Source organism: Gorilla gorilla, chromosome 19, assembly GCF_029281585.2.
Source record: "Gorilla gorilla gorilla isolate KB3781 chromosome 19, NHGRI_mGorGor1-v2.1_pri, whole genome shotgun sequence".
NCBI lineage: Eukaryota > Metazoa > Chordata > Mammalia > Primates > Hominidae > Gorilla > Gorilla gorilla.
The window spans coordinates 36,012,606-36,026,079 of NC_073243.2; the positions used below are offsets into that span (position 1 = coordinate 36,012,606).

General features: G+C 41.2%; 1 protein-coding gene and 1 long non-coding RNA gene across 8 annotated transcripts in view; one reads left to right on the forward strand and one right to left on the reverse strand.

The window, feature by feature from the left end:
* Positions 1 to 1,642: 1,642 nt before the first annotated feature.
* The window catches only part of ANKDD1B (ankyrin repeat and death domain containing 1B), a 55,389-nt gene continuing 43,557 nt past the window's right edge, over positions 1,643 to 13,474 (reverse strand). For 3 of the 7 annotated variants that reach the window (XM_055367802.2, XM_055367807.2, XM_055367803.2), the window contains 4 exons: positions 10,407 to 10,502; positions 6,896 to 7,097; positions 4,508 to 4,639; positions 1,643 to 2,912 (listed from right to left, as the gene is read on the reverse strand). In XM_055367802.2, coding sequence (XP_055223777.1) covers positions 2,851 to 2,912; positions 4,508 to 4,639; positions 6,896 to 7,097; positions 10,407 to 10,502 — 492 coding nt within the window. In that variant the 3' untranslated portion in view covers positions 1,643 to 2,850. Of the gene's footprint in view, positions 2,913 to 3,289; positions 7,098 to 10,406; positions 10,503 to 13,474 lie in introns of those variants that run through there. The other 4 variants (XM_063700686.1, XM_063700685.1, XM_063700688.1 and 1 more) reach the window with 2 other exon arrangements.
* Positions 7,096 to 10,412, forward strand: LOC129528100 (uncharacterized). Its single transcript, XR_010131746.1, has 3 exons — positions 7,096 to 8,584; positions 9,505 to 9,673; positions 9,953 to 10,412. It is a non-coding gene; the product is annotated as an uncharacterized lncRNA (long non-coding RNA).

Consider the following 13,474-nt stretch of genomic DNA (forward strand, 5'->3'; position numbering starts at 1 on the left):
TCCTCCTCCCATGTTCAAGCAATTCTCCTGCCCCAGCCTCCCGAGTATCTGGGATTACAAGTGCCAGCCACCATGCCCGGCTAATTTTTGTATCTTTTTTTAGTAGAGACAAGGTTTCATCATGTTGGCCAGGCTGGTCCTGAATTCCTGACCTCAAGTGATCCGCCCACCTGAGCCTCCCAAAGTGCTGGGATTACAGGCATGAGCCACCCCGCGCGGCCCCGTTTTTTGTGGCTTTAACATGTTAGTCTTCATTTTTCCAGGACTCTAACAGTTGAAAATAGACGGAAACGACAACACCTATGAATCATTTTTTAATGCCAAAAGGGAAAACATTTGTAATACTAGCACTAGAGTTACAGAAGTATCAGAAATTTCCCATTAGAATGAGCCTGTTTCTGGTGTTCTTTCTCGCCTTATTTGAAACTCTGCAGCACTGAACCTACCTTGTTCTCCCCGAACATCTAAACACTGTTCTGTGGTGGCGTAGCCCTGAGCAACTCAGCAAACCTAGGCCTGGGCAGAAATTTTTCAATGGCTGGCCAATACAAAGAAACCATCTGGGCAGAACTGATTTAGGTGAACAAGACTTGGCTTCTAATGGTTTCATTGCTGACTGATTGTGTGGGCCAGACAATTAAATGAATCTCTGGATCCTCATCTGTGAAATAAGAGTAAAATCTACCTACTGTTTCACAGTACTTATACATAAAAATGAACAGGTTCTAAAGAGTTTGTCCAGGACCTCAATTTCCATCTCTTTTAACAGAGTGGATGGAGTTAATCATCTGAAGCCTCTTCTAATTTGAATATAAGTTCTCTGCACTAATTTTTATTATAGGAAATAGGTTTTCTTGCTGCCTCACATTGTTCACAGGACATCAGAGAATAAATGTGATATAGGTAAATAGAATCCTAAGGCCTTTCTGAATTACTAGGCTGTTTCTTAAAGGGTATTAGATATTTACACAACACTTGTTCTGGATTCTGGCCCAGCTACCATTGTGGTAAACAGCTCCACCCCTCATGGGCTTCAGCAAGCTTTTCATGAACACAAACCACCAGCACCTCATCTCGTGCCCTTTCCGTGTGTGTGTGCTCCTCCCAGGCTTCCCCGTTCACTCCCAGTTGAGTCAGGATAGTGCAGGCTCCACTGGGGAGCCCACTCATGCAACCCAGAATTAATACTTGGCATTGTGGTAAACAGACCAATTCTTCCTTCCTTCTCCCTGTATGAATTGTCCTGAGATGCATTAGTATATCATGTCTCTCGGAATAGAGTAGCCCAAGATTAAATAATCAGTTATGCTTGTACCAAGTGATGGCCACTTAGGTAATTCACTTTGTTCTTGCTCTCCCTCCTTCCCTAGACAACTCCCCTTTCTCCTCCACTCCTTCCCCGGATGTACACTTCTGAAAAAGTTGTTGCACACAAACTTCGGTCTTAGACAAGCTCTACTTTTTGAGGAATCTAGACTACAACTAGGAATGGTTTTCAGTATCCAAGCCAAAACAATATGGACAAACTGAAGTGAATATTATGAATGTTGTGATTAAGAATATTATAAACATATTTTTAAGCTTTAAGCTCTAGAAATGTATGTTGTCTAAAGCACCAAGCAATTAGTGTTGGCCTAAGTTAATGTAAATTCAACAGTTTAACAAACACTTGACACAGTTGTAGTATATATTCATATTTGTTTATTTTTGCATAAAGAGGTTACCCCAATCTGGTGGGGAGCAGTGATAGAGAAAGAGAGGTCAGTGGAAACTGGCCATACTGAAGAACAGATGGGACAATACTTCTCAATATGTTTTTGAAAAACGTTTTGGAATCATGTGAATCTATTACCTGTTTTAAACATTCATAAGATTAAGTGGGCCATTTATAATCAGTATGAGACAAAGACATAAAACTATAAATTCATGATAGAATAACTGGATTGAAATTGCTTATGGTTTTAGTATGTGCCTTGTAAATTTAGAGTCAGAAGCTGAGAATGGAGAGTCTTAAATTCCAATGAATAGGTGCACATAAACTGACACAAACTGATACTCAATTTTACATTTATTTCATAACTCTTAGGTTACAAAAATAATGCATGTTCTTTGTGAAAAAAAGAATGGAATGTACCCAAAAGTACAAAGAAAATAATCATCTGTAATTACATCACCAAGAGATTTAAAAAAAAAAATGGTGTACATACTTCTGGTCTTTCCTAAGTAATATATTACACAAAATGTGTGATTTAAAGACAACAATGACTATAAATTCCAAATCCAGTTTCTCTTACTGAAAGAGAAATAGCAGTTGATTTCCGTACTATGGGCGTGAGGCTACACGTAAGGCATTTTCCCTTCATCTTCATTCCAACCCTATGGATTAAATAGACATCTCTCCCAGTTTATAGAGAAGGAAACTGAAGATCTAAGAACTTAAACAACATTAACATGCCCAAAGGTTCACATCTAATAAGTGGCAAAACCAAGTTCAAAACCATATTTGTCTATTATAAAAACCGTTGTTTTTTTACTGTACCATGATGCTGCTCCCATGAGCTTTTTAAAAAAACATGACATACAAAACCATCCTAGATTATCTTATTACATGGATTACATCAAATGATAGAAATGGGAAAATCACATACAACTTGCCCTCAGCAAAAAAACTATATTTGACTTTTTAGTGGTTGAAAAGTATCATGGTATTACTCATCTTTCATCTGTTAGAGTTCCCTGTCACCACCATCATCATAGTTGAAAATCAGTGCTACTGCTAGAAGAAATTTATGGCATTAAAAGAACTGAATGCTGAGTGGAAAATCATGTAAATACAATTTCTTTAGGCATTTATGAAACTACACATTTCTTGGAGTTTGAGTCAGTTTTGCTTTTGAAATGACGAGTATTTTCTGGAAAAAATAAGATAACATTTATGAATACCTAAAATTTTTAAAGCACTGATTGTCTACCAGGCACTATTATTCATTAAATCCCACAACAGCCCTTTGAAGTAAACATTTTTATTTTCTTTCCTAGTTAATAAATGAGAAGGTTGTCACAGGAAGGTCATAGAACTTGCTCGAGGTTTACAACCAGTCAGTCAGCTTTGGAGTTCAAGAGTGAGCTCGCACAGCCTTGCGTCAGAACACATACCCTTAGCCAGTTCAGTGGACTGCATCTTCATCTTCTCTAAGAGTTCTTATGGAACCTCTTTCATAGGAAGAATACATTTAACCCTTTTCCCATTTAGAAAAAAAAGTGCAGCTCACTGCCAGCACTTCTTCAATTTTACATAAACACGCTCTTTGAGGCTGAAGCAAATCTGATTTTCATTGTGAAAAACAAATATAAAAACTTCTTGGAGTTATTTCTAAACAGAACTAACATCAGAATAGTCTGAATCATCCGAATCGTAAATTTCTGAAAAATTGGATTCATGGAATGAATCTTTGGCCAACAATTGTTTGAGAACGATGTTAACATCACATATAGGAATGCTACATTTTCTAGGACTTGACATTTTCAGTGATCAAGAATTTCCATATTTTGTAAATGGAAATGCCACTAGTAAAACCAGAATGCTATAAGTAGAATGATATCTTTTGTTTCCAAAGTCAATATACTAGAGCGATCCAAAAATAATAATAAAAACAAGATAATTCATGGCAAAGTTTTTTCAGGGTAAATGCTGCAAGCACCACTGGCGAGTATTCTCGGGGCCAATGGGAACAGGGTTAAAGTTGAGGGAAAAACTCCAATATTATGAGATCATGTGATGGAAGGTAGGTATCCACACATTGTTCCTTGTACCTACTACTGCTGGAAACTATTGGATCAGTCGGTGTTCACTCATTTATCTTCTTGCTCCAGGTAAAACTGCTTCAGTGAAAATAATGGCAGATGTTCCTGTATTTTGCTTGAATGCTTGTTATTACATGAGAGCTGCAACACCGCCTAATTTATTGATAAGTTTTTAAAGGATCTTTCCTGACAATATGGTCAGTGATTTTGGCAGACTGATTTTTAGCAATAACCTCAGTTGGCAAAGTAATAGCCTGTCTGCTCTTTTTGTTCTACCTAGAGATAACATTTTCAAATACACTAACCTGCAGTTTATCAACAGGGGTAAAATGGCATTTTGAGCAAGACAACTCTTAGTCGTGGAGAACAATCCTATAACTGTATGGGAAAGTTTAGCACTTCTGCCCCACCCCACCTACCCCCACCACACATACACATAAACAAAAACACTCCCACACTTTTTCAAATGCCGAGTAGGGGGATGACACAGAACTGCCGGGCTAATGAGTAACCAGTATTGACTGGGTCATTCCCCAAAGGAGAAGCTGCTGACAGCTTACAAGCCCCTTCCATAGTTCCATACTCCGTGTGAGCCACAGCTAACACCACACTGGGGCTGTAGCTGGTCAGGATGATATTTCTGTAGACTGCTTCCTGAAATTTTAAGGGAGAAAGAATTTCTGTTGTTGAAACTGTCACTTACCAGCTAGTTTTGGGAAACCTGCGTGTACCAGCTCTTCATACAGTTGCTTGGCCGGGTCACCCTGAGTCATCAGGGTCCCGTGTAGCCAGATAAGCAGAGCCCTGTGGCCATGTTCACGGAAGCTTTCATTTCCTGTGCCAAGCACAAGAGGTCCGAGGTAAAACACCACGAGCTGCTATCTCTTTCCATTGTGATCTCAGTTCCAACTAAACTTTCTGAATGTTTGCTTGCCTGTTCCTCTTCGAAAAAAGCCCTTCCAGTTGCCCTCGCTGTGCTGCTTTATGATGACCAGCATTTGCTTTCCCTCCAGCCCTTGCTATGGACCTGCTATGCTTGGCACACACCCAAAGGAGTGTACAAGAGAGAGGACAGCTGTGGTGCCTGCCCAGCGGGAACAATTTTAATGAAATATGCAACTTCTCATAGACCAGTGCTCTTCAAACTCACAGTGCTTATTTCACCTGGGTATCTTACTAAAATGCAAGTTTGGATTCAGTAGGTCTGGGGTAAGAATCCATGCATCTAACAAACTCCCAGGTGCTGCTGCCACTGTTGCTCCATATTCCCCACTCTGAGCAGCAAGCATGCATCATTCATTCTGCCACTCCAGTCTCAAGGAAGCTACTCTGAGGGAAGTTTGCATCCCTGGGCCAGGATTATTCATTTGATAAATACTCACTGCATAGCTCAGCCTAGAGAGGTGTTGGGGGAAGTACTGGGATAGGGAGCCACAAGGCCTCTGTGGTTCCCAACAGGACTTCACTACAGGCTCCTTGCTCTGAGAGAGAGTGTGCAGGAGCAGACATGCTGTGCAAGGGAAGGGCCTGAGCTCTGCAGGGGTGAGGGAGAAGTTCACTGGACAAACTGATGTGGAGAAGCGGGCATTTCAGGGAGAGGGAACTGCATACTTACAGAATGTACTCCTGGACAAGTCCTCTGTTCCTTTCCTAATCTTGCTCTTGACAAACTAATTTTTCTTAAATACCATCATGAGTCTGTCACTCCTTTGATCAAAAGCCCACAAACTCCCCAGTGCCAGTAACCTTACCCTGGATCACAATATAATTGAATTGCAAATGTCATTGTTATTGTGCCAACTAGATTATAAACTCCATCAAACATGCATGGCTTAGAGAGCTGATGTATCTATCCCTCATCCAGCAGAAATAAACATTCCAGGCCCTCCATAAAGGTTCCATCGAAACACTTTAAAATCCCCCTTATCCTGCTGGCAAGTACTCTGAAGATACACTATGTTTTCAAGTCATCTCTTTAGGTCAAGTTAGAGTTCCAGGAGGCAACTCGATTTTCCTAAAGACTTCACAGAACATTATAAGCCTAATTAATGACAAAAAAGAAATCTTAACAATAAAAAAATTTTTCTAGTTAGAAACTAGTTAGTATTCAATGTTTTTAATACATTATCTTCTATTTTTCACATGAAAATGTATCCTAAGAATGTGCAATACAAAGTCTCATAATTTACTTGTATGTGGTATAAATAGTGTGTGCTCAGGGACTGTGCTTCTGCCATCCCCAGTTCCCAGCAATCCCTAATACAAATCGACCCCTGAGCAAGGACACCTTCTCATCTTAGGATGTCCATGAGAGGGCAGTGCTCTGAATAGAAAACTTTGCCAAGAAACGTGTTTGCTTCATTGCTTTCAAAGCTAATTAGTTGATTAATGCCAAGTAAACTTTCTATGTTTCCTAGGTTTTCGTCTAACCACAAAAAAACAAAATTAAGGAATCTAGCTGACCTGACTTCACTAATTATGACAGTTTGAGTCTAGCTGAAATGATTCCATTGCTTGGAATCATCTAGCCAAGAAAGCCCTCTGAGTCTGTATTCCCCGTGTCGCTCATTACACAGCCAAGTCTCCCCTAAGGCAGTGTCCTACAACAACCCTTTCTCCCACACCCACCTGGTTTAAGGAATTCCTCTTTCTGGAGCGCAGACTTAAACAGCGAGCCTATTGATTACAGAATAAACCCATTCACCCCAGGACAGTCTCAAGGAACATAGAAATCAGATTGGCTTCCCACTGACACACCAACTGTTAAATCCTTGCTTGCTTCCTTAGTGACCGTCCAGTTGGGAATCTTACTGTCTCTCTAGGCTAAATGCCACATGTCTGATATGGCTCAATACACATAATCATCCCTTGCAAACTTCAGTTTACTGCAGACAATGAGTGTTCACTTTCTGCAAATCTTAACGCCCAAATCACTGGCGTGGACCTAAGCTAACTGCCCCTATTCCTGGGCCCCTTGAAGACTGCAGCTTACTGTGAGTGCCACACACTTCCTTGGAAGACCTCACACCAGGAGGCACTGCTGTTCCTAACAGTGAATTCCTCCTGCCCACATCATCTAGTCTGTACTCACCCGACCACTGCTCCTCAATGGCTCTAATCTGGTCATCTGTAAAGTTCCACGAACGGGCCAGCCTCTGCCACTCATTGGCCTTCAGCTGATGGTAAGCCAGGTCCCAGAGAAGCGTGCGAATGTGTCTGGTCTCCAGACTGTGATCTTGCTTGAATGTCAGAGTAAAGCCTGTTGACGGGTCCCTGATGCTCTCATGATGCTCCTAAAGTGAAAATAATTCTATCAGAAGATTTCAGACATGTTCTACTTATTACCTTATTTCAGAGTATATATGTTTTTCAAACATAACTAGTAAGGTGGTAACCGAGACTATGTTTTCAATGCCATCTGTCACTGGATCATATATTTTTTTTTTTACCATCCAAAATGGAAATAAATGCTTGAAATTAAAAGCTTGGGTACCGTCTGTCTGACATAGGAAATGTGAGGGATTTTGCCTATTGTGTGCCATGCTGCTTAGAACAGAGAATGAGAACAGAGAGGCTGTCTTGGGAAAGGATGTGTCACAACAACAAAACCATCTTTAATGGCCTTCGTTTGAACCCATACCCCCATTTCTTCTTTAGGGTATTTGATGTTCTCATATTGAAGCTTCGGTGAGCCCAGATTGGCTGTATCCTTAATAAGACCCCACAGCTGGTCCCTCATTCATCCTGCTCTCTGGTGAGCATAAGGAGAGTAAACTAGGAGCCTAGCTCAGGCTGGGGCTTGGGGAAGAGGTGACCAAGGGAGTGGAGAGGACAGGAGTGGACATCATTTAAAGTCACTATAGCCAGGCTCAGCCCAACAGCACTATGCCTAGATTGGCATCTTGTTTTCTGACTGTTGAAAGGTTCCTTTTGTCCCTTCTGCAGAATCCACCAGAGTCCTGCAGAATCAAACCACAAACACTGGAGAAAATCACTGAGTGAAAGCAGGCATCACTGCTTCCTAGAACTGCATGCTGTGCTTATGCCACTAGGCCTCCAGGTAATCCTCCTGCAGAAGATTGCAGATCAGTTAAGGACATGCAGGACACGCGGCCCACCAAGAAGTCTGGGACTTCTACTTATCTCTCCTTTCTCATGTATAGTGACTTCTATTTTTGTCTTTCACTTAAATAGAGGTGTATCTTAATGAAAATATTCTTGACAACAAGATGGGAATCCAGGCTGGGGCAGGAAATGAACCAAAACCGTCTAGGACCCTGGGTTTAAAAACTGATGAGAAGAACTTGATGGGCCCCCACCATGGATCCTTCACAGCATCAGCAACCTCCTCCAGGAAGCTCGACAAGGGAAGTGCAATAAGCTCCTCCCGGGAAGCTTGGCCAAGAAGGGCAAAACCTTCCTCTAGTATCTGAACTTTGTGTACAGAAGTTCGAATAGGAATGGGAGATGTGAATTACCCATAATTGTTTTAGAGACTGTAAAAAGCAGGGTCTTCTCCAACCCAGCCTCAGCTTTACTTCCACAGTGCCTAGCTCCCAGGAATTCTAAAAGAAGTAAGATTGAGGATGGGGAGCTCCAACAAACTTGGGAGCTGTGGGCCACTTCACTTTGTCCTTCTCTCCTCATTCCATCTCCTGAAACAATGATGAATCCAACAAGATCAAGAGCCTAAATGTCACAAGGGAAAGGGAAGAACACAAAATGCTTCTGCATCTATCTTTGTGCGATAACATTTTTAGTTCTTCAAGAAACTTACATGGTTTGTGCCTTTCAGGATTGGATTGGGTGGTCCCTTAGGCTTCCATTGAAAAGGGCAGGAGATTTGGAAAGCCTAGGTCTTTTTCAGCAGCCAGTGAAGCATTAAATAGCTTGCCTGCCAAAACACTGAACTACTTGCAGGAATAACATGAGCCAGAACTGGTGGAAATTAAAATAACATAAGCCAGGTTTTAGGAAGCTCCCATTTGCCTCTGAACCACTGAATTTAATAATGGATGACTGGGTGGTTAGGTTAATGGATAAATGGGTATGAGAGACGGCATTTAAATCATATCTTTAATCCTTTCACTAGGAACCATTTTATATTAGGCGAGGATATAAACTTGTTCAATGAACAAAGATAATTTAAAATAATAAATGCATTTGGTTAAAAAAATATTTAAAGATGTATCTTAAAAAACAAGTATTTCTCCCACTCCAGACCCCAGGACCCCAACTGTCACCAGAGTTAACAACTCTTACCATTTCTGGGGGTCTCCTTTAGCTACATTCATGTTTTATATATGGTTTTCAAAGTATACCTAATTCTTATGTCTTAAAGATTCATTAGGAAAGAGGGCATATTCATTTGGTGGGAAAGTAATTTATTCTTATCTACCCAAAATAATTTTTAAAGAGCTATCAGGAATTAAAAATAGAACCAATGAATATTTCTATTTCCAAAGAAAATGTGAAAGCAAGTTAAAGAGAAAGAGAAAAGATGGAACTTGGCAAAGTTGTCTTCAATAAAATACAATGATAATTTAAGAAATTGAGCCTGAGGATAGGAAAAGAGGAAGAGGTAAAGGGAGGAGATGGAAGAACATAGAAATATGAGGAATGGGAGAGAAGAAACAGAGTTCCAATTGTTAAAATAAAAAGTTTTACAAGCAAAGCACTTTTTTTTGTTTTGTTTTACAGGCAAGAAAAGTTGCAAGGAGGATGGTGTGACCTTTAAAAGAATCCATATATATCAAGACTACCAAGCTAATTAAACAGGATTGTGAGAGAGAAGGAGATGAGTAAATGCTTTTTGCTTTAAGGATTTAAGGGAAATTTCCCAAGACTGGCCAGGTGGACAGCAATCCAGGTTTGTAGAAACTCAGGGTGGGCTCCAAGTGATTAGGGCCTGAATTCTGGAGCTAACACATTGGGCCAGGGGTAGCCATGCAGCTTAGAATGGAAACAACACATCACTATAAGTCAAGAATGGTGCCTGGCAGTGCCATTCTTGCCTGAGGGCATAGAGTTGAATCTTGCAGGCGAGGGCAGTCTATTGAGAAGCTGCATGGGTAGCAGATATCAGAGGAAATAAAAATAAAAGAACAGCAAAAAGAATGACTTACAGACACTTTTTTTGTGTTCTTAGATGAATAAGGTTTTCGTGACTCTCACAGAATACTTGAGTGCCTGAAAGCCTGCACAGCGGTGTGTTGAAAACTGCCGAGCCACACAAAGGAGTTTTTTAACCACTCATTCGTGCTACTGGGAATAGCTCATGGCCAGACTGTGGACAGAGGGAACAACCAGGCGTCACCCATCAGGGGCTCACACGCTAGGCCCATTATAGCTGGCCTGGTCAATGCCGCTTGGCCCTAGTGAACTCTACGCACTCTCAGTTCTGACGTCTGATGTCCACAAAGGAAGAGGCAGCTGTTCATTCCACGAATGGGGGCAGCACAAGACAGAAGGGACAGTTATAATTGTACTGACCAGGGCTCTGCTCATTAGAGCAAAGAATGGCACAGACCCCCCCATTGCCCCTGCAAGAAGATGGGTGTTGCCAGGAAAGCCCCTGCTGTGCTGGGATCGTCCTTCCTTACCTCTCTCCAGGCGTAGTATCTCTCTGCTTTAATGAGCATGTCCACCACAAGGCTATGGTTGCTCCTGGAGGCCACAGCCAGGGCAGTCTTTCCTTGCTACAATTAAAAAAGAAAAAAAAAATTCAGGTGATATGGCCTAGTGATTAGGAGCTCTAGTTTTGGAACAAGGGGGCCTGGGTTCAAATCTTGATTCTCCCAGCCCATGCTGGGTAAACTTAGGCCAGTCCTTTGCTTCTTTGGGTCTTTATAACTACCCCATAGTGGAGTGGTCAGGGGTAAATGTGATAATGCATATAAAGCCTTTAGAACCTGTGCCACCCTGAATATTTCCTAGCCTCTTTTGCAGTTAGTTATGTGACCTAAGTTCTGGCCAATGGTCTGTAAATAGAAGTGGGACATGCAACTTCTGGGAAGTATCTTTAAACAGAAGAGAGATGAATGGCATTTTCCTTCTTTGCTTCTCCCTCCTGAGTGGAATGCTGATATGATGGCAGGAGCCTGAACAGCCACTTTAGACCAGGAAGTAGAAGCCATGTTTTGAGGAGCATTGAGTAATAAGACAGAAAAGGGCTGGATCTTATTAAGAATAATATCAATAATGGCAACCCTGGTAATTCATAGGTCACTGGACCCCTAACTAGAATTTTTTTCTATTATACCATACTGCCTCTCACCAAGGGTGAGAGGTTTTAATCTTAAACAAACAGAATGATCAACAAGGGCTGTTCTGGACATAATTTTGGGAATGAACTGCCTGGAGCCCACATGGTAACTTAGACGAATTACAAAAAGGTACACTTTTCTCAAGATGGACAGAGCTCAAAGCCAGGGCATAGAGCTTTGCAAGCAGAATCCTCTGGATTTCATAGAGTGCACCACTTCAACATCTAAATATTTTTCCCTGAGCAAAGGATGGTGGTTCTCATTTGCTTTCCAAATGACCCATGAAGAATTTGCTCAGAAAACAATTAAAATTAATGGTCAGAAATGACCCAAGAAGAAAAGTTCCAATCTTAGGAACCCTTATGGATCCAGAAATATATCCCAAGTATTATCTTACATGGTTAGATATTTGCAACAAGTGCAATTCCCACCAATATAAATGATTTGGTTCTTAGTCTAGGCACTAAGACCCAGGCGAGCAGGAAAATTAGGGCTGAAAGTAATCAGCCTGTAATCAAAAGAGACAGTAATGAAATTAGGAAGAACTGCATTTTGCAGGTATTTAGCAAGCCTCTAATTGTATGCTGTCTACATTCTGGCTTGCAGAGCCATTTGAATCACTATAATTAGCCTGCTTTGAGAAGGCAGCATTCTGAGAGCCAGAGTTGCCAAGTTCAAAGGAAAATCTTCCTAAGGAATATATGCTGGAGTGAAAATCCAAACACTTCTACCCTTAGGGGTTGGGAGGTAGCGTGGATAGAAGGTTCTCTGAGAGCTTTTTGACACCTCAGGCCAAGAGGACAAGCAGAGAACAAGCTGCTGGGAAAGTCAAATTTATACCAAACTTCGATTCCTTATTTCCTAACCAGACCCTAACATGGTCCTAGAAACACTTTTCTTTGGCCAAAAAAAAAAAAAAAAAAAAAAAAATTGTGGGAGCCAATAGAAAAGATATTTTTTATTCATTAATTAACTATGTATTGGGTGCCAACTATGTGCCAGACCTTGAAAAGAAAGGAGAAGAAGGGAAATCTGGGAAAATCAAATCATGAGGCCCAGTAAACTGTGAGCTCTTGTTTTGAAAACAAAGTCAAATGGTAGCATTGACTGTATTTACTGGAATATCTAGTCCACTAAGCAGCAGGGACCCCAACATAAATCCCTGCCCAATGCTATAGATTTCGTACCCACAGAATGGCTTTGGGGGTATTAAGTATTCATGAAAAAGTAGAATAAAATACAAAACAACAGCATTAGAAAATACTAAGGCTAAATGTTAAACCAAATTAACCAGGCCCAACTGGTGAAAGTGGTGGAATTCCACACAAGTGATAACATTCTGGGTTGTGTTTTCCTCCTTAAGCTTTTCTGTGTCCTAAATTGTCCACAGTGGGCCTGTGTTACTTTTTTTTTTTTTTTTTTTGAGACGGAGTTTCGCTTTTTCACCCAGACTGGAGTGCACTGGCACGGTCTCGGCTCACTGCAAACTCCGCCTTCCGGTTTCAAGTGATTCTTCTGCCTCAGCTCCCCCTGTAGCTGGGATTACAGGTGCGCACCACCACGCCCGGCTGATTTGTGTATTTTTAGTAGAGACAGGGTTTCACCATGTTGGTCAGGCCGGTCTCGAACTCCTGACCTCATGATCTGCCCGCCTCGGCCTCCCAAAGTGCTGAGATTACAGGCGTGAGCCACCATGCCTAGCCAGTCTGTGTTACTTTTTTTATCATCAGAAAAAAAAAAAAAAAAAAAAAACCCTAATTTTAGAAACTGACACACAGAGAAAAGTAAAATAACATATAACTACTTTAGATCCTACACATGTAAAATGGATGATTCTGAACTAGAGTAGGGTGGACTCAGGCTTGCACTGTGACTTAGGGAGGTGCTGGCTATTGAACTGTTGGGTAAAAATAAGGAAGGGAAAACTGCAAGTTTCAGAAGCAGTCATCTTTGCTGACAGTTGTAGCAAAGCACCAGATGACAAAGCAGCCACTACTTGGGTTTGAAGCCAGCTCTGCCTCTTACTATGCGTGTGACCCAATGTCATCAGAATCTCTCCAATCTGCTCTTGAAAACTGGAGTGATTTTGTCCACCTCACTGAAATGTGAGGATTGAAGTAATATGACCTGCGTGAGCACCTGACAGGGCTGTACCCAGGGGCCTCCTGTATAACATTCAGTAAAGCTGGAACCTAACACAGCTCTCTGACAACCCTCTGGAGGCTTAGCCTGCATTACTGTACCACTTGAAAGAAACAAAATTGTCCTTCTTTAAAAACAGGTTTACACAATAGCCAAAAGGTGGACGCAACCCAAATGTCCATCGATGGATGAATGAATGAACAAAATGTGGTATAGACATACAATGAAATGTTATTTAGCTTTGAAAAGAAATGAAATTCTGA